The sequence below is a fragment of the Microchirus variegatus genome, assembly GCF_963457635.1.
Source record: "Microchirus variegatus genome assembly, chromosome: 1".
Lineage (NCBI taxonomy): Eukaryota > Metazoa > Chordata > Actinopteri > Pleuronectiformes > Soleidae > Microchirus > Microchirus variegatus.
The window spans coordinates 33,399,102-33,426,869 of record NC_139802.1 but is presented as its reverse complement, the minus strand read 5'-3'; the positions used below and the strand labels follow the sequence as shown (position 1 = coordinate 33,426,869).

At 41.5% G+C, this 27,768-nt stretch overlaps 1 protein-coding gene across 1 annotated transcript in view; it reads right to left on the bottom strand.

Moving 5' to 3' along the window:
* Nucleotides 1–7,492: 7,492 nt before the first annotated feature.
* Nucleotides 7,493–27,768, bottom strand: part of LOC310944722 (receptor tyrosine-protein kinase erbB-4-like) — a 277,925-nt gene continuing 257,649 nt past the window's right edge. Inside the window, exons 21-27 of the mRNA XM_083910530.1 lie at nucleotides 16,843–17,004; nucleotides 14,213–14,288; nucleotides 13,873–14,019; nucleotides 12,098–12,195; nucleotides 11,837–12,007; nucleotides 9,308–9,593; nucleotides 7,493–8,363 (exon numbers count right to left, since the gene is read on the bottom strand). Coding sequence (XP_083766656.1) covers nucleotides 7,531–8,363; nucleotides 9,308–9,593; nucleotides 11,837–12,007; nucleotides 12,098–12,195; nucleotides 13,873–14,019; nucleotides 14,213–14,288; nucleotides 16,843–17,004 — 1,773 coding nt within the window. The 3' untranslated portion in view covers nucleotides 7,493–7,530. The remainder of the gene's footprint in view (nucleotides 8,364–9,307; nucleotides 9,594–11,836; nucleotides 12,008–12,097; nucleotides 12,196–13,872; nucleotides 14,020–14,212; nucleotides 14,289–16,842; nucleotides 17,005–27,768) is intronic.

Sequence of the window (27,768 nt, the reverse complement as noted above, 5' to 3'; positions counted from 1 at the left end):
TTTTTTTTTATCCCATCGTTGCAAATGGGAGGCATAATTCTCGTGACAGTGATTTAAGCAGACGGATCTAATATAGATTTTTAAATAAGTCCCAACATATGGAAATAAGTGGTAATGGAGCAAATGCGGTTACACTGAGGCTCTTGAAATTACTGTGCTGGAACTGCATGTGTGTACTAATTGAGTCTCAGCGCTCTGAGGAAACTAAATAGAGAGAGGGGGGGGAAAAATGAGAGAAAAGAGTTCCATACATAAACAGTGTTTACTTAAAGTGCTTCATCGCCTTATTAGTATTAATAGCAGCGACTTCAGAAAGCGCGTATTCTGCCATTGGACAGTTTTATATTATTTATGATTGAAATGAAAGCCTGGGAGTGCTGCAGCAGCAGCAGCAGCAGTAGTGGAGGAGCGCTGCATAGCAAACGATGTTACCAGTGCCAGTTTACATAACCAACACTTGGGTAAACAGTGGATTATGCCCAGCACGGGGCGAGAGGAAAAACAAGAGTAAAAAAAAAAATGCTATATCCACACATTAGCTCATTTGAGGCGAGGCCATAAAGGAGAACATTGCGCCCGACCTTTTTTGATGCTGCTGGTCTTTATCTGCAAGTCCTTTTGAGCATGAAAGTGTGCTGCGGTGCACATTCTCGCCTCCAGTGCATCACCCTGTAACCCTCAGGAAGTCGGGTCAAAATCAGCATGCCGTGACTCAAGAGCTTCCTCGTCTTAATTAAAGGCACCATCTGTTAAATTTTATGACTGAAGCCGTAAGCTGTCGGAGCATTAGAGCAAATAAACGGGGGGCTTTTCATTTTCTGCTCGATATACATGCGGGCAGCAGGGTGGAGTGTTGTCCAAGCACACGCTAGATCTCCGTCCAGCAATCGCTGAGGTCCGAAAATTCTGGGTCTTCTATGAGTGTCTGGATTTCTGGGTGCACAAATAAAATCACTTTGACACGTCAGGTCGTTTTGAACCCATTCAATCCTGGATCTAACATTATCAGTGACTCCGTTCCATATAGAACTAAGTACGAATGTTCACACCTGACATTGATTTTGTTACTTATGTTGCCATTTGGAGAAAATATGATGACACTTTACATAAGAAGGGATTCTTCCATAGAGGGCACTAGGGCGCCGCCCGACCAGTCTCACATGAAGAAGAAGAGGTTACAGGGTGTCCTCGCATCCTTAAAAAGTCTTAAATTCATTAAAAATGTGATATGCTGGTCTTAATGTAGTTATGATGTAGTTATTTACTGCTTCTATACTACTAAATTTGAATGAGTCTCATTGAATGACACACATGCTATGTTGGGTTGTAATACAGCGGGATCCCCCAATTATCGCCCATATTTATAAATTTCTTTCAAGGTGGCATTAAAAAGGTCTTAAAAAGTCTTCTATTTGACTCGCTGAAACCTGCAGATACCCTGAGTAAGGAATAATCTAAAATCATTTATAAAAACAAGGATAATTTCAATAAACAAGCGATTTTACACATTATACAGTCCGTGATTACCGCGTAATCTGCATTCAAATGTAGTATAAAAACGTTCCCTCGCTCGTTTACAGCGAGCGTCACTCAAGCGACGAATTGCACACAGACACGCCCTTGCAATGCAAAGGGTAGGAAGACTGCCCACAGCTTATGTCCACTCCTATGTCCAATCTTACTCAGTGGACACGAGTTTGACAGCTTGTCCAATAGCTGCCTAATTGCCATATTCAAGAACTGGCTTGCGATGGAAACATGAGTTTGTACACGCACTCACAACAGATGTGAAAATAATCACCCAACGACTCCAATATACCGAATCAATCTTTATTTATATTAAATTAAAAATATACTTTTGACAGATTCATGTAACAAACATGAGGAACGGCATTTCTATGATATAAAGCTTTGGGTATGGTGTTTGAAGAACTCAGATATAGATAAGGGGACAAAGTATGGAAGGCTAAGGTTGGAGATGAGGAGTTAGCGGAGGCACCTTCTCTCTGGTATGTCTCCTTAAACAGCATGCAGACCAGGAATTAAGTGGAAAACTAAAAGGTTGTAGTGTGACAGCTGTGCTCTGCCTCTCAGGGAAGAGGCAGAGGAGGTAAGACTTGGCTCAGTAATATTTTCAGTATAAAGAAGGAGAGAAGGTTACACTAACTCCCACACAGTTTATCTGGGTTAGTTGGCAGCACTGGTTTCAGTTCGATCGGAATTAGAAAGCAGAAAAGACGTTTAATGAGGGGACAAAATGGCATGTGGCAGGTATGGCGGAGGCAAAAACAGAGACAAAAGGTGAACTGAACACTCCTTTCCCCTTCTCCCGCCCCCTGCACCAGCATCATCGCCCCCGACACGGTTAAGGTTTTCACCGAAGTTTGAAACGCTACAGCCATGACGCCACCGAAAACAGAGATTCACATGAGTATGGGTCGACGAGCACATTTCAAAACAAAATCCCCCCATTAGTCAGAGAAAAAAAAGTACACTTACATAAACATAATGTATGTACTGCTCTTCTTTTGTACAAGTGGTTATAAGCAGGAGAGAACAGCAGTTCCAGGGAGGGCCGTGTGACGTCAAAGCATTAGCGTCCTTATTTACAAATTCACCACGTCTGCCATTTCAGTGCTTTATAAAAATACTATTCACATTTCTTGTTGTTGTTGTTGTTGTCGTTGTTGAAGTGTGTGTTAGATAAATTCTGGAGCAAACACCCTCCCCCCTCACAAAAAGGATTCTGTACATTTATAGTGATCTGATAAATGAATGGCAGCCACTCACGGAGCAATGATTTGTGCAATTACAATGCAGCTGGGGTTGAAGAATAATAATGTACAGTAACCGACACATTAGTGAGGAAATACATCATTGATTATATGGAAAAGAAAATATCAAAAAGACTTTAAATAGGGTACTATACACAAAAAAAACCCCATGAAGTAAGTTTGTGCTACTGAATTCAGTAAAAATATCAGGTTATTTCCTTCAACACTGTCCAGTCCATGGACACAAATTTAAATATATCTGCAATGAGGAGATATAAAGGTGGAGGGCAGTAAAACACTTCGGGTACCATGCAAGGTGATGTTGTACTATACAGTATTTATGTCTGTCACCAGCCTATATGGTAGCTGAGGATGAAACATTGAAGGATTCACTTCAGTACAACACAGGCTACATGACTCTGCACCTTGGCCTGGAGAACACAATATAAAAAGGTTTTTTGTTGTTATTTTTTTTTAATTTTTTTTTTAAAACAAGGGTGATCATTGGTCTTAAACACAAGTTTATGGCCGAGACAAGTAGCTAACATGGCCCACATCCAAGGCAAAAATATGTTTGGACATAAATTCTTGGATGCGATGGCAGAATGGTTGCTTCTACAGCACGATATCATCGCCACAATACTTTATACTACGATATTATGATATGATTAAAAGTAAGGGATTGTAAAGTGACTCGGACAACCTGAAGATCTCAACATGCGAGGTCACGACAAGCAGCGAGCACACAATGTGTCAAAGAAACCGGCAGCTGTTGGAGGTGAGCAGAGCAGATAAGCGATAATGTCGCTAAAGTGACGGCGGCGCAATGTCGGACGTACTTTGTCAGACAAGAAACATCGATGACGGTGGAGAAAATCAACGTGTTTGAGCTAAATGTGAACGTAATTTGATTGGCTGACACTCAAGAGTTGTAAATGTTGCATTAGTAACGTGATGTCAACTCTGTCTGCACTCTTAGAAATAAAAGTGCTAAGGAGAACCATATAAGGTTCTTCGGCTTGTCCTCATAGGAGAACCCTTTTTTGCTCCAGGTAGAACCTTTATATAAGGGTTCCACCATGAACCCTTTTGGAGGGTTCCACCAAGAACCCTTTAAAACCCTTTATTCAGGAAAGGGGTTTTAAAGGGTTCTCTGGATCAAAATGGTTCTTACTGGAACCATTAGTGTTACCAAGAACCCTTGAAAAAAAAGGGTTTTAATTGTTCCAGGTAGAACCTCAGCCCTTGTAGAAGGACCCTTTTGGAACCCTTATTTCTAAGAGTGTGGGTTGCACTTTTTCTGAAAACAACCAGGAGAAAGACCTTGTCCAAGAGCTCTGTTTGAGGCGCGCCGTGTTTCAGCTGAACCCATACATGTCATTTGATTGGCCGACGCTTGCCCTGCCGTACATGCAATGTGAGCAAAGCGACGGATTCAGATTTCAACACTGCTTTGATTAAAAAATATTTCCATATTTATATTTATCATACCACCCTTTCTTCTACTTTTTTTTCCATTCTCGAAAAACCCATATTTCTAAGTCGCCTTCATGGCTCGGTTATAAACAAGCTCAAACACGCTATAAATATTTTAAACGATATTAAACGCTGTCTCTATTTCAGGGAATCAGAGCTGAAAAAGTGACTACAAAATATTCCTTCATCAAATAATCATGATATCATCAAAGCAGCATGAAAAAAAAAATTGTTTGAAGCAAATACACACAGAAAAAAGCTAAACGAGGGGAAACGAGGACATTCTTAGAAACTGGTCAGTGCCACCTAAAATGGGTTCAGTCTTCAGCTGCAGCACCTTCCTTTGACTTTTTTTTTTTTTTTTTTGCAAAAGCTTTAGCTTTCTGAAGTGGTAAACCACCACATAAACAAGTTGAATATTTCAGTAACGAAGGGTGGGAACCCTTGCTTTGGATCAAAGTGCTCAACAGGGAGGACAAGCAGATACGGCGCTTCTTTTTTTTCTTTTCGCATACTCAGACAAAAACACTTTGCCACACATAAATACACAAAAATAAATAACCCTACACAAGAAAACAGCTTGTACAGAGCTGTGCCATGGCAGAATGATCAAACACGTTCAAAGCAGAGACAAAAATGTTTTGTAGTTTTGTAGATAATGGTTGTAAAATGTAAATCTAGTTTTTTTTCCACCACCACCACTATATTCACTGGAGTACCACGTAATTCCAGTGAGATACTGCAAAGGGGACAAAATGCTCATCTTGACTTTTTGTGTTTGGCAAACACTGTGGTGTTCCCTTCACCCACAGGTGTCTCTGTATGGCTTGGCAGGAGAAAGAATGGCTGTAACAGCAGTACCTTTAGCAGCAGTGACTGGCAGTTTGCCTGTAGAGGCATCACAAGTGAAGTTTAAAAGCGCTTTTTTCTTTTATGAAATTCCTCTAGGCTAAAAAAAGGAAATTATGGAACATTGACTACATTCCAGTGTACTGACATTAACGAAAACCCAATGCAAATTAACAGATTACAGCTAGACTTTATTCTACATGGTAAATTGGCACATTTACGATTAGTAGTAAATAAATTATTGAAAAAATGTTTTTTAGTTAAAAGTTAAAGTAGACCTGTCATGTCTCATGCTTTAAGTCAGAGTGGACTTTTTTCTGCATTAAACTGTTTTCTAACTGTGACCTGCTTGAATTACCGTATTTTCCGTATTTACCGTAAGTCACGTTTTTTTAGTAGTTTGGCTGACCAGGTGACCTATTTAGAAGCGACTTATACATCAAAAATATACGCTATGTCATCGATGACCACAAGAGGACTACACGACTAAACCATAAAGACAGAGAGAACACAGATAAAATGTCACCAAAAAGGAAAAGCTATACACTCTTAGAAGTAAAAGTGGTAGTTCCAAAAGTGTTCTTCTACTAGGGCTGCGGTTCTACATGAAACCATTTGTTTTGCTAGGGTTCTTGGTAACACTGGTGGTTCCAGTAACAACCATTTTGATCCAGAGAACCCTTTGGAAGCCCTTTCCTGAATAAGGGGTTTTAAGAAGGTTCTTGGTAACAAAAAGGGTTCTCCTATGAGGACAAGCCGAAGAACCTTACATGGTTCTACTTGGCACTTTTATTTCTGCTGAGTGTACTGCAGATTAACTGCAAATTATAAAGTATGCAGCCAAAAAAGGGTTAGGGTTGTATTTTTTCCTCTTCATGGCATATTTTTTGACAGATGCAACTTTTACTCCGGTGCGACATATCGTCCGGAAAATATGGTACACTGGAAAGAAATCCAACGCTCAGTTGCAGTATTCAGCAACTTCCTCTCTTGTCTTTATATGTATTTGCAACTACAAATTAGTATATTGTGTATATATAAGTGATTTAGAAGAAGGTCTGACTTCTGGACCATAAACAATCTTAAATAAAAACAAAAAAACAAAAAAAAACAATGGGCAATCTGAGCAAACAAACTACACATTTGGTTAAAAGTCTGTCTTGTGAAAACACAACCTGTGGTGGCAATTGCCAGTTTTCATAATTATGAAATTGTGCCATGTTAGACCAAACCAAACAAACACAGAGAGAAGTACTTTGTTATTTTCTGTGCTCTGCTGGTGCTGTCTTGATCATTCCTTAAGGTCTTTGCTCTCAATCTGTGATCGCCATTTTAACCTCAGCTGCTTGTCTTAATGATATGATTACGCAATTCCCCCGACTACCCCCCCGATCAAATGGCAAACCACTCTTTACTCGTTGAACCTAATTAACAACTCACTTGATGATGATCTGAATGGAAAAACCAGTGTATAAAAATCCATCTTTCTCGCCATTGCAACCAGTGTATAGAAATATGTTTACAGTGTATTTAGGTTGGAAAAAAGCTCTTTTTCAAGCAGTTTTTCCCCAACTAGAGACCAGTGTATTTTTGTGGGTGTGTTCAAAATGTCCATAGTTGAACTACAAACAGAAAAGGAGAAATCACTGTAGTTTTGGCCATTACAGTTTCACAGTTACAGTATAAAGATGAGATGAGTTGCGTTAATTGGATCTTTAAAAAAACGTAGGAACGTACAGTATAATCCTACTGGCAACAAATAAAAAGATTGACCAGCTTTCACTGCTCTATCTTTCAAGTTTGTGGAATTCCTTTGCAGTCTTTGTTTCTCCGACTAAGTTCTGTTTCTCCTCCGCTCCACATCCACATTCAGAAATCCTGCTCACGGATCGTATTTGCTGTTCAGGTTAACTTTCGGAAAGAAACACCTTTAGAAGAATGCGGTCTTAGACCATGATTAACAACAAAATCATTGATCAAATAAAACCTTTTTGTTCCTCCAAATGAATGTGACACCACAGTGGCTGGCAGTGAGTTCTGGTCTGTGTTTGAATTCATTTCATTTGACGCTGATTGTACGGAACAAAACAACACAATGTCTCCGCTGTTCTGTGACGGTCAAGTGTCCTTTATTTGCTGGAAACTAACATAACCTTCACATTCTCTGTGATCTGGAGTGCAGTCTCTATGTTAAGAACAGAAACAGACTAGAGTGGAGTGGATATAGTGGAGGCGCGTGAGTCTACGTTGGGTGTCCTTGGTTTGGACAGTTCAGTCCACCTTGTTCTGATGTTGCTACAGTCTACAGCACATGGTGCGTGATTTCAAGAGTCTGGTGACGTGTCATCTCTTTCTGTGTAGGACCCAAAGAGGACGTTAGGGTTGTTGGAGGCTCGACATAATTGAGGAAAGTTCGTCAAGTGGTAAAGATCTAGACCACAGTGTTCCGCTGTCGGTAAGGCGGAGGCGGCAAGACGGTGCCAGGTTTTAGGGAAAACTCGGACATGTATTCAGGGTTCTCAGCGACCACCGGCCGTATGTGTCCGTTCTGTTTGTAGAACAGTTTGGCATTCGTGGAACCACCCTGGGCTCCGTCGGGTGCTGTCTGGTTTGATGATTTGGGGGGCAAGCTGTGCTGCCAGTATTCTGGATTGTCGAAGGTCACCTTGAGCTTCTTCCCGCTGGTTTTACTTGACAGCTGTCCTCCATGCTTCAGCATGCTGGAAGGGTGCATCGCTCCGAGGCTTTGATAGGCTGGCAGGCTGCTGTGTCCTATGGTGGCCGGAGTGGACAGGGTGCCGGACTGGCACACCTGGGTTTGGGCATTTGCTCCTGTTTGGCTCTGAGCGGCGGAGCCACCACCTGGATTTCCAGGTTGTCCGGTTGATTTGATGGTGTGGTGAGGATGGAGGATGTGGGTTGGTGGGCCGTGGTGGCAGGGTAGAGCAGATGGAGAGGGCTGGGCCGTGGGGAGAGGGTAGTGTGGCAGACCTGTCTGGATGGTGAGCGGAAGGTGCGAGCCTGAGGTCGTGGCTGAGATAGAAGATGGAGCGGGAAGGGGCAGCCCATTTCTTCTAAGAGCTTCCAGGCCGAGCTCAGCAGGGGTATGGAAGGTATTGAGGTAAAGAGGCTCATTGATGTACTCATCCTCTCCTTTGGGCTGACTGTTAGGTGTACTGTGGTAGCCAGGGTTATCCAAGGCGTGGATCTCACCATTTTTACGTCGCGTGACAAATGGATTCTCCTCAATTGGATTCAGGTATTCTGTAAGCACGGTTCAGAGAAGGGAAGGGCATGAAAGGGAAGGGTAGGGAAAGTGGAGAATAAGAAAGTTTGTGAGAAAGACAAAACCAATAAACAAGAGCGACAGAAAATAAATAAAAGAGAGCATAGGAAACAATAAAAGTAAAGAAATGGAAATGAAAGAAGAAGAGATGACTGTCTAATGAGGAGGAAAAATGGAGCTGGAGATGATAATGGTGATAATCGCAGCCACTCAGGACCAGGCAGGCAAGTTGCCAGCAATTCTTTGGCAAGGGAAACTCCATCTGCCGGAGGTGAAAATGCCAGCAAATGACCCCTCTTCACTGCTTCCAAGCGCAGTAATAGTGGGGTGCAAAGCCTATTGATTGTGCCCACTCTTCCTGCTCCTTGACATTGCATCAGATGCATTTTTTGCTGCAGGCTTTTGTTATATTTGGAGCCGCTCGTAAAATCAAAGATGGGTAAAATGCGAGAGAGGAGCTGATGAAGGAAATATGATAAAAGGCGAAACGTGACTTCACTGCTGTCGATGTCAGAAATTTGATTCATGGAATTAGATGAGTTGAATATGGCAAAATGACAGGAAGAATGTACTACGAATGATCGTACAGTATTTACTCTATGAATGAGGGAAAATATTACACATAATATTACACACAATAAGGCAAGAATTTACTGCAAATATTGGATTTAAACACTCTTGGCAGATTGTGGTGTAGCATGCTCCTTATATTTGTGAGGAATGAATACAATTAATGTGAGGTTGTTATATTTTCTACACTGTGCAACAAATTAAATCCAACTGCAAATGCATATTCCTATTCAACAATTCAGCTCGTCATATGCGTACTCTGAAGAATTAACCTCAGAGCGTTGACCACTAAGTCGCTCCAGCAGCAACAATATTTACTTTTCACCATGTGATTGTGTGTCACTTGAAGTACCTGAGGAGTTCTTGTCCTTCATGGGGGTCATGTATCCGTCCTCGTCGGTGTCGCCTCTGGACGCCCTCTCCCCGAGGAAGATTGTGGGGTCAGCGCTGTACCTCTGGCCCCCACTGTCCTCTCCTCCAGTCATGCTCAGGCTCTTTTTATGGAGGCTGCCATTACACCGCTGCTCATCCAGGCCTGGACCGGAGCCCACCCCTGGTTCCTGGGCCACACTGGCTTGAGCGCCGACCAAAGAGCCCTCTGCAGGGTTTGGACCACCATCTCGATAACCAAATTGGTTCTGAGGTAAAGGGTAGGAAGGAAAATGTAAGCTAGAAGTACTGGTATTTATATCTATCCTGCTGTATGGAATTAACATTTCACCACATACAAGAGCCATATCCAACATTAGTAGTCGTGGTTAGTGGTTATTATGTCAATACAAACCCCATGTTTTTCCACATTTTGACACGTGATCATTAGATTTAATGGAAATTATGTTTGAAGCTAATAATAAGTCATTCTAAGACAGTTTAGAAACATTTTTCTCAGTACAGGACAGCAAATACTGTTCCCAAACTTTCTAAAGTGGTAGAAGATGAATGAATGCAGCTTTTTGGTAAGCCAAACTGAAGATGTCTATGATTCAGTGCAACCATAGCAGACACATTGTGTGAAGAATAAGTTTCAGGTACTTTTGTGCCAGCAGTGGGCCACCTGCAGCAAAGGAAGTGAGACTTAAAGCACTGCAGCTGCCTGTTAAAGGTAAAAACTCAGAGACAAAGTTCTGCTGGTGTAGTCGTCAGCCTTCAGGGAGAGTGAAGGGCAGCCAGGCGAGGCTACGACTCAAAAACCTGAGAAAACCTCAGAAAAAGAACAAAAAAAAAAAAAGAAAAACCCACAAGAAAATACAAAACATGACATGTGAAGCAAAGGGCTTTTCTTGTGGTGCTGTCTTTGCTTGCCGTGGGCTATTTAACTCAGGCCTACTCCTCTGTACTCTGCGCTGACTCCTAACACTACATCAGCAATTACAGAAAGCGGAGCAACAAACCATAGAAAAAAAAAGAAGAAGGAATGTCCCGGGGTCATATCTGTCCGCCTACTCCCACTGTCTTCTCTCCATTACAAACAGCTTCAAACTGTTCCTCCCTTCTTCAAAGCTGGTCATTATCCACTTCTCTTTTTAAGTTTTAGCATCAGCCCGGATTAGATAATCGTCTGTATCTGACTCTGTCTGTGGTGCTGCAACCTGAATAACTAACTTTTCCAGCCAGTTGAGGGATTTTAATTCATTGTAGGAGAGTTTGACAGTGTAATCAAAGGAAGGTTCAATTTGTGACCTTGAGAACCGATGAACCCCCCCTCGGGTGGATTACTGTGTGTCAAGAAACACAGAGCTGAAGGCAAATGGGGCGAGCCGTGTGGGTGAAGGTGCAAAAACCATAGAGCCGTGGAGGGGGCCCGGTGGCACGTGGTGCATGCAGCAGAGCAAACAGTCAAACCCCGCAGTCGTTGTCTATTAGTAGACAGCTCCGGCATTTTAAGAGAGTGTCTGCTATTTGCTTACGGGCGCTGTGAGTAATGGAACTCGGGGCTCTGGGGAGCGAGTGCATAAATAGTCCAGATTTAAGCCACGCACACTGGGAGGGAGATGATGGAGGTGGGCCATTAGCAGAGGGAAATCATCAGTGTATTGGAAGTTCTTCACCACCTTGAGCATGTGCAGAGGACGGAGAGTCAGTGTGAGTGAACAATAGAGTGTAAAAATGTGAGCTATGATGGGGTTTTATGTCAAAATGTTGTACAATAATTCAAGTTTTATTAAAAGTTTTGGTCACACTTTAGCTTAGGGAACACATATCCACCATTATCTAGGTGCTTACTCAGCAGTTTCTGAAATAATCAAAAATACCACATTCAACGTCACTTAAATCACCTTCTACCTCATTCTGATGCTTAGTTTGAACTTCAGCAGGTCGTCTTGATAACATCTATATGCCAAGATGCTGCCATGTGATTGGCTGATTGGATATGTACATTAAACAGGTGTGTGCCTAATAAAAGAGCCACTAGATGTGTGCCGGAAAAACTTTGGTAACACTTTAGATTACATATTCACCACAAACTAGGTGCTTACTAACATGCATACTAGCCCTTTATTAGTAAATATTAAGCATATATTAACACCTTATGTAGGAAAAATCTTAATTCATGTCAGTATAGAGAATCATTTAAGATTATGTAGTACGCTAGTATGTTACTTATATATGTTTGTTAGCACCGAGTCAAGACGACCTGCTGAAGTTCAAACTAGGCATCAGAATGACAGTGACAGGTGATTTAAGTGACTTTGAATGTGGTATTTCTGTATTTTTGGTTTGATTTTTTCAGAAACTGCAAAATCTACTGGGATTTTCATGTACGACCATCTGTATGGTTTACATAAAATGGTTTCAAAAGGAGAAAATATTCAGTTGTCTGTGTGCACTTCCTACAACCAAGGTATGCAGAATGGATGTTTCTAAACTGTGTCCTCCTTACTCTGTTGGAGTCAACTCGAGGTCTGGCGGTATGTGACTGAGGAGCCATGTTGAAACCTCGAGGCACCAGATACTCGTCAGCATCCATCAGGTCGTCGAGGTCCTCCTCGTCCAGGAGGCTCTGAAAGAACTTGCTGTCGTTAGGGCTGGGAAGCTTCATGCGGTCGTCTCCCTGAATAGATGAATAGAGCACAAGTGACATCATTAATGAGTGTGACAACATACAGGATATTGAACAGATTGTCTGCAGAAGTGAACTCACCTGGATGACCAGGTATCGCTGAGGGTCACGAGCCATTCTGCAGAACTCTGCAGCAAGCTCTTTGAACTTAGGTCTGCTGTCTGCGTCAATCATCCAGCCTGAGGAAGAGGGAGCGAAGAAGACAAAACAACAAGGTTGGAGAAGAGTAATATTTATAGAAACCTGCTAATATTCCATTAATGGAAATACATTAATTCATTTTCTACCACATATCCTTTTAAAGGAATGCGGGGGGAACACGGGAGCCGAACCCACCTGAGGTTTCCAGTTCACCATACACAGGGTCAACACATACAAACAACCAACCAACCATTCACAACAACGATCCATCGAGAGCCTCCAGTTAACCTAATCTCCAATCTGAATGTCTTTGAACTGTGGGAGGAAGATGAATTCTGAAAGGAAACCCACGCGATACCTGTCAGACCCATCTCACACACATTTCTTAAAGGTCCAGGAAGACAGGGTTTCAGTGTGAATTATGTTAAAATAAAAACAATGTGCTTCATTAGCCTTAGCATAAGCCACCACATTTCCACAGGAGCCCAAACCAAGCCAGACCATGTGTTTCCTGTTTTGAAGAAGAAGCTTGCTATGTGACAACCTTTTGAAAACGTTACCAAAGTGTGTTACGTCGACGCTGATGTGTGAAATGGGAGCACAATAGGTAAAATGAGTTAATCGTACGTGAAAAATGTAACGTATGAAATATCAATCAGGAACACACAAGAGCCTTGGAGCGATTTGCTGCCTGCTAAGTTAAAGGAATCACTTTGACCTCCGCATTTATAATAATCTTGTCAAAACACATTTCATAGAATTTATTTTCCTTCCTCCAGGGGGAGTGAAAAAAAATCTGTTTGCATTGTTATTATGCGAAATGGCTGCAGGGCGTCGGTGGATTGTTTCTGTGCTGTCAAAAGCCATTGGCAATCATTTTTCATTTGGGGGAAAAAGAAAAGAATAAAACAATTAGATATTATGACATTTTGATAAAATCAACCTTTTTGTCATGGGAATATGTTTTGATATCAAGTTCCAAGTTGGATCATATCATTCTTTTTCGGCACATATGGCACTTTAAGTACTCTGCTGCTGTTCTCACACAGAATTAATCACAGTGAGGACAAATTTAGATTCACAGAGTCACACACAGCCAATAATAAGAGGCAGGTGCAATAATTGTGCAATAAAAAAGGGGGACAAAGTAATTTAAGTTAAAATAGCCATTGGGGAGAAGTTTATGTGGAGAAGTTTTAAAGGGATACTTCAGTTTTTTTTGTATGGCTGTATACGAGGGGCTGACACATTATCAACGCTAACTTTGTGCACTACAGTTTCCATGAACCAGTCTGGAAATTTTAGCCTCTATTTTCTTCAGTTCTTTGCTCCACGTAACAAAGAAATCATTAAAACAGAATCATTTCGGTTTATGGACAAAACAAGACATCCAAGAACATCGTCATTTCCAGGTTTGACAAACACTGATCAGAGCATTTATTGATGTATATAATATAATATAAACACTCTTTGATATCTGTTTATTGGTCATATCATATTTAACTGCATTGCCTGGTACGTAACTAAACTTTTATATAATATTATATATATAGTTTTATATTTATGGTGCCCGTAATTAAACATTCCCACACCTGCAGACCAAATTTTGTACCCCGGAAACTTTGCAAACACAACAAAATAAAATAAAATTCATTAAATACAGAAAGAGCTGGGTCTACAGGAAATTACACCATAGGATTAGCTTGTTTACTCACATTTCACCATGACCATGTAAACGTCGATGGTGCAAATGGGCGGCTGCGGCAGTCGCTCTCCTTTCTCCAGGATGTCCGGGATTTCTCTCGTGGGGATGCCGTCGTACGGTTTTCCTCCGAATGTCATCAGCTCCCAGATGGTCACGCCTTTTGGGGGAAACGATGGAAAAATAATAATAATTAAAACAAACGAGATAGAAGACACACAGTGAGTGATGAGGAAGTGTCTACAAGGACGCAAATAAAAAAGGCAGGATTTGGGGTCTGGTGACTTGTTTCCTCCCACATGGTTTGAGCCTGATAAACAGTGATGTCTACACATTCCACATTTAACACCCACCATAACTCCACACGTCACTCTGATGGGTGAACTTCCTGTAGTGAATGCATTCCAGAGCCATCCATTTAACGGGCATCTGAGGAGAGAGAAAGAGAAAAGGAGACACATATTTGACTTATTATCTTCGCATTCATCAAACTTATTTACACTTGACGCGTAGAGCTTTTTTGCATGATGCTATTTATGCTCAAGAGCACAGCACATCTTTTAATCTCCTCTTTGCCAGATATCGGTGAATGGACAAGGTTTTCGGCCGCCACTTTTGCTTTGCTCATTATTACTCAAGTACCGTGATCGATCAGCTTTGGTCTAACCCAGGAGGCATCGATAGTAAAGCCCGCCTCTTTAAGATGCTATTTGTGTCTCACATTGTCTCACATTATCTCAGTAGAAGGGACAGCATGTGTAACCAGCAAGTAACTGTTTAATGAAAGAGAACTCTGTTTGAATGGAGGTTTATGACTCAAGGTCGCCGGGGAAATTTAGCTGAGTTATTGCGTATTTTCTACATTAATTGGCATTTAGTTGTAGCCACTGCCACAATATTAATACTGATAGTTGCTATTTTTATTTCCAATGGCAGAATTTCATTTCATGTTACAGCATTGTGAGTAGAGTTTTACTCAAAGAACATAATATAAGAAATGGATGTAGCCTTTTGCTTTGAAAAGTTGAGGAAGTAGGATGGAAGTAGGCAGTTAGCCACCAGGGGGCGAGTATGGACAAAACACATTTGAGAACATCATCATTTCCAGGTTTGACCAATACTGAATATTTTGTGCCCTTTTTGTGGACCAAACGATTAATCAATCGTGAAAATTATCGACAGATTAATCGATTATTAAAATAATCGTTAGTTGCAGCTCTAGTCAAAATATGTCTGCTTTTTATGGTTTATGGTGTGAAACAGCAACAACACAACCTCTTTGACTTTCTACGTGAAGACAGGCACAACAGCACTCCATTAGACTTCCATATTGGCTGTACAGAAAAGTCCACTGAAAAAGGCAATTAAGTCCTTTTGCATGTGAATGCACATATTCACACACTCGCAGCAGCAGGCATTAAATCAGTGTGTGCTCACCCTCATGGGGTGAAAAACCTGACATGTACACGTGTGCTCTTTGGGGAAATGAACAGGAAAAAAAGTGGGAAATAAAAAGCTCCAGGTAAAATGTGATGCACTGCCTCCACTTTCATCTCTGTTGATTCAACTCCCATGATGCATCTATTTTGGTGAGATGTGCTGACAACAGCCTCCCATTTATCGAGTCATCAGTGACCACCAACACGAAATCGATCACTCACACGGCTGCGTCAAACATGCTAAAAAAAAAGGTGCACAGTGATTTCTGGAGACAGTGGCTACCTTCAGGCCTCCAGCTGAACAGATGCAGCAATGAACAGGCCCGATTTAATAAAGTGAATTGATCAGAACAATTTGCATAGAGAGTCTCAAAGCGAGGAAAAGAGAATGGGCTTCTGATTAATGTAGTCCACGTCCCCAAACAAAGCAAACCGAGTGGAAATGTGGCTGCTTTATTGTTTGGATGAAGTGCTTTGAAATTGTATTTTTTAATGAAAACACGGTTCTGGCACTGTTAAAGATTAAATAAATTTCTTTGAGCCTTTTCCAGCAGCGCAATCACAATAAGATACGAGCTAAGTGTGATACAGTCAAGTCATGTTAAGATCTTGAATCACTTTAAAACGTGATATTAAACAGGAAAAATGCTTCTTCTTATTCCTGCTCTGCTCCACCATTGGTTGATGGAAAAAAGAAAAGTTTGCATTTACAAAATCTTACCACATATTCACACCAAACGGGATAAAAATCTGTTGCACCACCAAATTACATTCAAAATCAATGTGCACAGCACGATTTGTTACAAACTTCGGTTTTTGACTCACGGTTCGGTTTAAACCTCGGTAAAACATACATACTGACCTTTTGGAAAACTTCAAGAAAAAATGTCTGGATTTTATTAAACGATTGTTGCATTGCAATACCAAGAACATGAACATCACTAGTATAAAACAAAATAAACAGTTCTTTTAATCTGTTAACTATCCAGGAATACAAAAACATTAACATTTGTCTTAAAACCAGTCTGCATTCTCTAAATCTTTCTATAAATTCGAGGAGAGTCTGTCTGTCTGTGTGTGTCTGTGTATCTGGTCGATTGATTTCAAACTTAACAGGTGTCTTGCTACTGGTACGAGTAAGTGCAGTGCCAAGTTCTGATGTTCTGCGGATAAGTTATGCAAAAGTTATCGGTAAAAGAAGCACACACTGCCTTTCGCCTCTCTCGCTGCTATACTCCCTCTCTCACTTGCACAGCGCTGCGAGCGAGACAGGGCGCCGTGAAGCTGAAGCAGATGACGAGCGCAACCGAGGTTCGGGAAGATAGAATGAGTTTCCCGTTACAGTCATGATGGTCACACAGACTTTACAAGCAATAGACCTGATGCGATTGATTGATTGAACATTGTTTGCCAAAGAGTCAGTCATGAGTTGCTGATGTTGCTGTTGCTGGGAGCTACGATTGCCAGACTTCTCGATCTCACACTTTTATATGCACAACTGTTGCCAAACGCAGACAAAAACGCATGCACATGTATCCACTTACACCAACCTTGCCCCCGTCCGCGTTGTACTCCTTCTCGTCGGCGTCCAGCAGCCGTGCCAGGCCGAAGTCGGTGATCTTGATGTGGTTTGGCGACTTCACCAGCACATTCCGGGCTGCCAGGTCCCTGTGGACGAGCCTCCTCTCCTCCAGGTACATCATACCCTAATATATATGAGTATGTATAGAATAAGAGAGAGAGAGAGGGAGAGAAGAGAAGACAATGAATCCTCTCATGAAGCCATTCATCATTCTAAATTTCACGATCACAGCAGCCCCGAGATTGTCGATGCGGTAAATGCCAGCACTAACATTAAAAATGATTGTCACAACTGTCATCATCATTAACCACACACACCCACGACGAGGACATTTGGATTCCATCGTTCATATCGATATCATACCTCTCGTATATGACTCAGAGAAGCAGCCCCGTGTTTTATAGCATTCCAGAAATGTCAGAAAGTCAGACAGTCTGACTTGTGATGAGTAACGGCAGAATGAGCGTTTCAAAAACAGAGCTTGTCTCCGTGGTTCTTTTTTGGTTATCTGACATCAACAGGATACATTAGAGACCATTTCTCATTAGAAATACTCATGTGCATGTGCATGCAGAAATATAGTGCCAGTGTGTGTGTGTGTGTGTTTACAGGTCCAATGTGTAAGAATTAGTGACATCTGTTGGTGATAGGGCTCTTATTAGGGTCCGTGGTATGAATGGCAGGGGCCCCGAATGGCTCCTGGCACAAATTTGTGCGAGGAACCTATTGTTATTCCTTAAGATTATTATTATATCCAGGGCTTTCTGGTTGTGCATCAAGACTATTTCCACATGGATCACCAGGGGGTGCTCTGTCTGTTACATGGCGCTGGATTCATTTTGAAATGCCCTCTTGGCCCATTAGAAAAACAAGCCATTGATATCTTCAAAGGACTACAGAATGGCTCCTATATTCAGCTATTTCCCAAGCACTTCAAAATATGAAACTGCACACACTCCGACTGCTTTTTATCCATTTGGGCTGCTGTACAAACATGGCGGCGCAAGATGCCAGCCTCCATTAAGCAAGGCCCTTACCTCAAGTACACATAAAAGGCTTACTCTCAGGCTATGAAAAACAATTGGATGCATTTTATTTTACGAGTAGTATATTCAATCCCTGCCAATAGATCCTCCCAAATGTCACATACTGGACCTTTATAAGCCCAGCCTCAGTATTTACTTCTTGTGTCCAACTTTTTTTCAGTCACAGTCCTCCGTGTCCTCGTAATTTGAGCTATTTTCAAGATGGTTAGGCAGCAAGAAGAATACATGTCCTTCCAATTTGTTAGCGTTGGTTATGAGCTCCCGATGAGCAAAACAGGTAAGCAGCAAGGCCTTGAGCAGAGAGAGCGGCAACTTTGTTTTGGAGCCTTCATTTGTTGCTCAGTGGGCTGGGACACAGCAAGGACTCTGGACAAAATAAGAAATAAAAAAATACGATTTGCAGCCACGTGAGCATGCATCACGTGTGAACACACGAGTTTCTCACACAGGAGTGCACACACGTGTGTGCCATCGTGCCTCTCCTGAACACACGCACAGCAGTACAAAGCAGGCAGGCAGACAGACAAGGCTGGGCCACTTGAAGTGTATTAGAGTGGATGTTAAACAAGTGGATGCCACTTTGCAGGTGGATCAATAAAAACACCTTGGTGAGGAGGGACACGCTCATTGTGCTCAGCAGACAATGAAAAATTTCGACCAAGGCTCCTCAGGCACCAGGAGAATCACTACTCATTTGAAATACTTCAGGTGAAAATTGTGTAAATATGTGTGTGTGTGTGTGTGCGTGAGCCAAAATATTGAGCCACATGGCGTTGGAATGCTCATTGTGGCAGGGCCGCGCCCCGCGTCACCTCCTTCCAGACAAAATGTGAGGATAAATCGATAATGCCCACGTCTGGCTCGCCGCTGCTGGCCCGAGCCCTCATCCATCATCCGCTGGCCTCACGGTAGACAGACGGCGTAGACACACATGCACATAGATAAAAACACACATCCCGACACATATATGACAAAAGCAAGACATATTTCTATGGAAACACTCGCAGAATCTGTCTCCCTGAGTCTGTGTTTTTCATCTCCCACTTCACACTTCCTCATTCTGCTACTGTGTGGCTTTCCTCACCAATACGAGACCATGAGTATAGGACAAGGTCTGCACCTCCGCCCCCACCTCCTCTCACTGAAAGTGTATTTAAAATGGATTACTTCTGGGGGGTTCAGGCAGGCAATCAATAACAACGCTGATTACAATAAGCCCGAAGACGACCGGGACACGCAATATTTATCCCCGGTGTCGACGTCGAGAGGAATTAGGAATCAATGGCCCACACAGTCCATTAATACACTTAGACTTAAAGTGACGGGGCAATGAGGGGAGGCCATCACACTTACAGGGGGGTGGGGGGGGGGAATGTACAGCAGCTCAAAGAGCCAATTAATTTCCAGCCTCTCCAGGCAGTAAACATCGACATCCCAGCGGAAGATGTGGGAGCTGCCTTGGTTCCAGGTCGAGAGGGTCCCACGCTGATTGCTCTGGTTTAACACCGCTTAGCTGTTGTAAATCCCTAGAGTCCTGATGTGCTTTTAAAAAATGGAAGTGGAATCGGGATAATTTGTGATTACTTAACCTGGAGATCATATACGCTTATCTGCTGGGAGGAGAAGAACTCAGATGTAGAGAAAGTGGGGGAGGAAGGTCCAGCCCTAAAAGTTGTATAAGGCAAATGCAAAAATCAAAAATACAAAGCCTTCCTGTATGAATGTGAAAACCCAGGAAGTGAACGGGTGTAGCCGTTTTCCACCAGGGGGCGACTCTGCTAATGCACAAATACAATTTCCTGAGGAGTTAATGGTCTCTCAATCAGAGGTTTCAGCTCTTCTTTAATAGAACGTGATGACAGTTGTTGTCAATTATGTTCCGATTTAGAGGAGAACAGATGACGGCACACATGAGTGGACACCAGTGTGACTGACACAGGTTGCAGGTATTGTCAACAACAGGAAGTTGTTATAATGGTGAGAAAATGGGGGAAAAAAGATCAGGAACAAGTATTAGGTACCAGAGATGAGCAAAACAAAACAGAATCAACAAGAAAATATATGTAAAATAAATAAATATGTCAATATTTGATGCAAAACCTGAAGAAATTGAGAAGCATCAACACAGATGCTGGTATGTGATTTATCTCAGGCTGAGGTCAGACCATTTTTGACCAGGTTAAGCTTCTTCTTTCTTGAAATTGTTGTAATTCACAAATGTAAAATTCTTCAGAACTTGAAGTTGCGATTACTTAGTAAGTCCCTGTCAATATGAAATGATAACCACCATGTGCTTTGAGTCCAACAGGCATGTTTACAGTCTACCTTCACAGATGTACAAAGGGGGAAATTCTATTTCTGCCAGTGTTTTCCGTTCCCTAACAAACACAATACTACGACAAATTAATTATTATATTCAACGTTTATGTGAAAAGAAAACTAAACTAGAAAATGAAAGTTCTGAATAGGAATATGAGAGCCTTGAAGCTCTGAATTTGCAGTGAGACGGACATGAACAATTATTAATGCCTGTGATGCCAATCAATTCTAACACACAAGGAAGGCTACGACAATTTCAGCCTGAACTTCTACCAAAATAAAAAAAAAATATGTGGATTAAAATGTCAGCCTTGATGTTGACATTAGGTCAAAGCTGGATAAATGGTCACTTTCAATGATGACGGCACATTAGTTCGGTTGGGTTCAGTGAAAAACATGATGCACTGATGCATTAAGGCTAAGACCAATCGGCAGCGCTGCGCTTCCCAAATTACACGAACGTTGTTTTTTTTTAAACCCTTAGAGCACAAAGTGCTGCTATAGTGACATAAAAGGAAAATTAAAAAATTTTACATTTACTGCATGCAACTTTCAATTTTGGATTGTGCTCTAAGATAAGATCCTTGTGCTGGTTCACCGAAGCTCAAAGTTTATTTCCTATGCATTGAACTATCACTCTTATTAATGGTTTATTCGTATTTGACTTTAGTTCACTTTTATTTTGCAGTAGTATTTTCCTGACTTGTTTCAAATTCATTGCAGATGTGGCTTATGTACTGATATTTATTTTATTTTTTTTACAAATTATGTAAATACTCCTGTTTTGTCCGTTTGCTGTTGAGTCTTAAAATGCTGAAAAATGCTGACATTTTAAAAATGCAGTACGAGCACCAGCCGGGCCATAGGCGAACACTTGCCTCATACAGATGCTGTATATAAGTACTGGTAAGCGAGAGTGTGTGCACGTCCCACAAATTAACAAGTAATTGCAGAACAGAATAAAAAAATAGATGAACCACACACAGGTGTCATATGCCCCCCTGGACTGGATCTAACCCACAAAATAATGGTTTTATTCATCTTGCAAATGTCCTGCATTAGGAAAAGTCTTGTGAGGGAGACATGTTGTTATTCACCACGATTCCAAAAGAGAATGCTGTCTTCATTTTGACTGGAGAGGTCAACTTTGTTGATATTAACAGACGTGATGGGCAGAAATGGAGGTAGTCAACTCAAAAATAGGAAAAGTTGGATATCAGAATTTTCACGTGTCAGTTCAAACTTAAAGGCAGTATGTCTGACATGCCATGACATATGATGAGACTATATTTAGGGTCTGTGGAGAGAAGAGCTGAAACAATTAATCAATTATTAAATTAATCGTCAACTATTTTGATAATCGATTAATCTGGATTAACAAGATTTCTGATTGCTTTAGCTTATTAAATGTGAATATTTTCTTTGTTTCTTTGCTCCACATAAGAAAGAAATCATTAAAAACTGAATCATTTTGGTTTGTGGACAAAACAAGACATTCGAAAACATATTCATTTCAAGGTTTGACAAACACTGACATTTAATGGACCAAAATATTGATCAAGAAAATATTCAACGGATTAATCGATTACAAAAATAATTGGAGAGATATATAACATTTGTGTAAATAAAGACAGATTTGCACCTTCACAATAAAAGCATTAAACCGGGAAAACACAAACTGGAAATAGTCAGTGCTGTCACAATATGAACTATATCTTTTGTATTACATAATCCTTGCTAAAACACCTTTCAAGACATGTGGAAAAGGTGTAGTGTTGCAGATTCTGTATAAGGGATGTCTTTACTTCCAACTCCAAGACAAAGGACTGAGGATGAATGTGAAGTGAAGTGAGAGTATGTGTTTAATCCAAAAGTCTTGAGAAGAAGTACTTGCTGGTGGCCTGTAACCGTTATATACTTTCTCCTCCTCTGCCCAAAACATTGCCTCCTAGTCTGGATGAAATCGAATTTTCAACCTATCCTCTGGCCATTTTCTTTTAGCATCTGTGCCGAGTGCTAAAAGCTAAAAGCTTTTTCTAAAGCATGCAAATGGACGGGGTCACGGCTTAACCGTGACAAATTAGCACCTTCTCTTGAAGCAGGAAAAAAAAGGAAGGACTATAGACACCAGTCTAAGATGATGGAAGAAAGCAAAGAGGTCGATATCAGGAACCAAGTCTTTTTAACTGATCTACAGGTCTCAGTCCACCTGTTATGCTTAGCACTTTTTTTCATTATGCGTCGGCTTGAAATACAATTTTACGACAATACAACTTTCCTCCATTTATCTCTTAGTTTTCCGAATTGACCGAGTGTGCTTTAGAAGTATTTAAATGCCTCAAAACAAGTCCTTGTATGAGTAAATGTACTTGGCAATATATAGTGATTTTGATTCTGATTATTGAACAAGACCTGGAATTATCAGACCATTAACTCCTTAGGAAAATATTTTACGGTCGTCTTCATTTCCTTTACAGACCAACCACTAACAATGGGAATAACGTTAGGTTGAGGAAGATGAAGACGAGCTTGGTGGACAACAGCAGATGATAAATTCAACTCTTGCCCTCTGCTGATGTGGAATCGGTCTTGAATAAGCTTTGCATGATTCATACACTGAAATATTTAGCGATTTCATTTCGTCCAACTTTTTCCCCATATTTGTTGCCAGGCAACATGGGGTCTCTCAGGAGTAACAGAAAAAAAAAAGTTTTTAATGATACAGGTGCTGGGTATAAACACTTAAAGCACAGTATCCATGAAAACTTCTTATTTGAATTCATGTCAAAAGAAGCTGTTGAAGGAAAAAGGCAGGATGCTCAGTTTCTTACAGAAACCAGAAGGTGGGGTGTCTGTTTCCAAAGGGAGTGATAAGAGCGCCACATGTGGCGCCACATCTCCCACAGAAACCCGAGGTGGAAAAAAGAAACCCACCGCCCCACCAACTGGGTGAAGAGGCGGGAACAATGTGAGCAATATGGGACTGTCGGCAAGTCGAGAACTGGGACCGCCGCGATAAGGAGCGCGTACAATGGGTCCACTCAGGTGGCACAGGTGGTCGTCTGTCATGCGCGGTGTGCTGCGAGGGAGATAGTACGGGAAGGCTTTCCCACAGAGCTGCCAGCCTCCTGACTGTGTTTGTGTGTGTGTGTGTGTGTGTGTGTGTGTGTGTGTGTGTGTGTGTGTGAGAGAGAAAGAGAAAAATAGAGGAGCCAGTCACTGTCCAGGCAAACCTCTCTTTAATCATTTGTAACACATCGGCACATTACAAATTCAGGTAAAATGTATTCTCAGTACTTCTTTTACAGCCTGGTTGAGCACTGAGCTAAAAAAAATAAAAATAACTCATCTCCGCAGAAACCAACAGGCTTCACACTGCTTCCACCACATGGCTAATGAATGAATGCCAGGGTGAGGGCCCATTTACTCCGCGTTCAGTCGCTGTGGAGCCACAGTGCAGGGGAGAAAAAATGCACCAATCCATCAACCAGAGCTGAGCTGAGCTTGTACATGCGTGCAAGAGCAATAAAGCAACAAATTCTCTTTATTCACCTGAACAGAGAGAAGCAAATGTAGAAGTATCCAAGCTCTGTCTCATCGTCATGATCTCAATTCCGTTGTGGGATTGAGGGAGCCTTCCAAAATGTCACCGTACAGCGAATGAAAGACCACGGCTGACACATTTACATGAGCAAATGTCAATATTTAGAACGGGGGAGGAATTCAAACGGATTTCAAACTGCACTAACACAAAATTTCAGTTGCTAAAAGATGGTTTTAAGCTGTAATTCAGCGCAAAAAATGTTAAATTTGAACCACTGTCAACTGAGTTCACACGACTCTCTTTACGTTTGGTGACGCTTCCAGGCTGCAAGTAGGAAGTGATGTGTTGTAAGTCAACACAGAGGGAGGCGACGGCAACATAGCACTCATAAAGTGACTGCAAAGTCTTGACGCCAAATGAATATCGGCTCCAAATATCGGTTATTGGGCTCCTTGACTACTTATAATGGGACTACTATCGGCCCTGAAAAAAACCATATCGGTCTATTTCTACTAAAAACACAAAGAAGCGCCCACAGAAAGCTTTGGAAGTGAATTCTACTGCGGTTAAAAAAGTTTTTCAGCAGTTCGATTGGACAAAAGCTTCTCGTCCCCACTCGCCGTTATGCTGCTGCTGTATACACACAAGCGCTTCCTCAGTCAGGTATCATAGTTCTGCTGTTTTCAGATTAAGGACACAGCATTTTAATGAAGTTACATCTTCTCTGTTCATGAAAACCAAACAGGCAGAATAATAATATCAACAATCACAAAAAGTTACACACTGCAGCTTTAAAGCAAAAGGAAACACAATCAAATCGATAAGTTTGTTCGGTGACGACACCAATCCAAGCCGTCAATTATCAGCACAGAGTGAGAAGTTTGTACAGAGCACCACGAGGGCAGTAATGATGGGTTTCATGGTCAGCTCAGCGGCCTCTTAAGTCCGAACAGCGAGAAAGAATGTCTGATTCTTGTTTGAGTCGGCCGAGTGTGGGAGAAATGAACCCTGATGTGCCACTCAACCTTTGTTGGTGACGTGTGTAATTTGTCCGCTGCACTCGCTGTGACACTGCAGATAATTATGACACCGGGAAGACTTCTCTGGATTCAACTGTGGTCATACATGTCCATGTGGAGAGCGAGTGCACACACGAGTGATTATAGACAAGATAAGTACGAGGATGTGCCGCTGGGTACAAGCGAGCCCACAAATGCTATAATTATATTCACTTCAATACTCCTTCCATTTGAGTGTTGCGAAAGAAAAAAACAAACTTGATTGCACAAAAAATGGATTTGTATCAGAATTACCTTGAGCTTGTTTTGGACTTGCTGATGGAAGAAAAAAAAGATACCGGCGATACCGTTAACGGCGCTAACGCGTGACATGCTTCCATGACGACTGACCAGAAAAAGACATGCGTGACGTCATGTTTACGTGACTCACGATTGTTAAAATTAGTCTCTAAAGTAACGCTAAAATTTAAAAACAGAGGCATACACAGTACACAGGTGCGCTGGTTATTTGTAGCGCTGCTCTTTTCGTTTAATAAACAGACCGCTCCAGTTCGACTGTAGTCGCACTAACGGCGCTAACGAAGCTAAAGGAATAGAAGAATTCCCTTCTAAAACTTTTTTGTAGCCACTCTTTTGTGATATGAAACAAATGACTTCTGGGAACTGGGAACTGAAAACCCAGCTGCACTGAGAGACACCGAACTAATGGGACAGCGGTTTAAATCCATCAGACACGTGTTTATATTAAAAAAAGTTACGCACTACAGCTTTAACGCAGTGAGGGCGCCTGAGACATTCACGGCATTGCAGGAGAATCCCTTTGAATTTCTTTTTGATTTGCATGCGTGTGTATATCTGTGTCTAATGAGCCTCAGTTCCAGGCCTCATGAATAATAGGTCTGCATGGATAAAAGGTGACCAATACAATCAGGCCTTCCTGCCCAGTGGATCCGACAGTCAAATCCCTCCCCTCATGCATCCTTGAGCACTGCTGATCCTTACAGATAATTAGAAAGACTCGTGGGGATTATGCCTCCACCGCCCAGCTCTCCTCATCACCTTATACTGTTCTTCCCTCCTCTGTCTCACACCACCATGTTTCCTCATTCTGTTGCATCAGCAGGGACCTGGACACTCATCTCGTCCATATGTGAGTGTGGCAGTCGCAGAAAATGATTCTGTATGAGATGGGGTGGAGGGCTGGTGGGTGGAGGGGTGAACTGCTCAGGCTGCACGTTACAGTAGTTGTTTTTTTCCTTTTATGATGTAGCCAGGACGGTGTTATGGGCTGCACTGTTTGGTAATCATGGCGTGATGTGATGTGCCCCCCCCCCCCCAACAAGCTCCAAGATGCAAAGAATTGTGGGACTGCATTATTAATGGAGACCCGAGGGAAATTGAGTGTTGAACATGGATCACTACTGTACACCCTGCTGACAGTATTAAGTTCAATATAACTTAGTGGAGTGTGTTTGAGTAAAAAAAATATGGACTGGTGAAACTGCATCTCTGCTATAGATATTTCTCTATTTATGTAAAGACTCTCTATATAAATACAGACATATATAAGGATCTGATGAAAATTTAACACATAACATTAGCTTTATTCATGAGCGAATTATATGAATGGTTTAACACAAACATATACATGAAAAGAAATATGGAGAAAAAAACATTAATATGTACATTTTGCCTTGGACTCATAACAAGTCTCCTGTACAATTTGTGAAGAAATTTGAATATTGCTCTCGACAGGAGCTAGAGCTGAAATCCTGAGTAACCGATCCCAACTCCATGTACACTTACTTAAAAAAATAAATAAAAATCAATATTATTTAAAATTCAAACCTATCACATGGACGTCATCAGCAAATTGGATCTGGAATCCGTGGCTGTTAAATCCCCAAAAAAGGAAGTATTCGGCCTATTTGCTACTCTCTCCACTCACTCTGCTGTTTTCTGCCAGTGCTAATTTGTATTATTTTGCGTGACAAAAAGGCTAATGCACATATGAAGGCTTATTCTATGGCTGTAAAACCATCCGACGGTAATTTTAAAGCTATGTATGGGTATAGTATTTCCAATTTCTGCAAATAATTCCCCAAATATGCATGAGTAACATTTATCGCTACAGTATTTTTTTCAATCTAATTTTTAATCTACTTTCAAAGAAAAAAAAAGTTCCATCCATCCATTATCGATCGCTTTTTCCTCCACCAGGAAAAAAAAAAGTTCCTTGATGTAATTTCAAAATGACAATCATAAAAAATGTGAAAGCTCTTTGATGAATTACTATTGTCAATCCTGCTTTGCTACAACCATTATGCAATACAATGTATGCAAGCAAAAATAAGTCCTTTTAAATGTGGTAAATATGGGGCGGACACCAGTGTGACTGACAGCGGGTATCGTCCGATAGGAGCCTGGTGGGAGTTCATATTCCTAAGGGCGACATCACAACCAGTTGCTACTTGTCCTGAAGCCACTATCTGAGCTTCCGTTACCACATGTCAGTCAACTCCAATCAATCCATTCGTGAACACTGTGATCCTGATGCTCTGTGATGCACATCAGACTCCACATGTCACTGATAAATACGCCGAGGTGACAAACACATCTCACCTCCAGGCTACGTCAACCATTTAATCTGATTTAAACACATGTTGTTGACAGGAGTCCTGTAACTCCTCGCCTATAATGATCATAATTGCCTTTAGAGCGGAGCGGACTGTTTTCTCGTCGTTGATTGCTTCTGCCGTTGTACCTTTGATTCATGTATGGGATGGCGGCAAAGCATTGATGTATGTTGTAATACGATAATATGTACTACTTGAGCAGCTGAACAAGCTGTGACACTTGAAATGTCTAAGTGAGGCTGGTGTTTGTATGTAATTTAATTGCCATGAAGGTAAATACAGGTCTTAGCTCTTAGTTTGTATAAACAGTATAAAGTTTGTAAC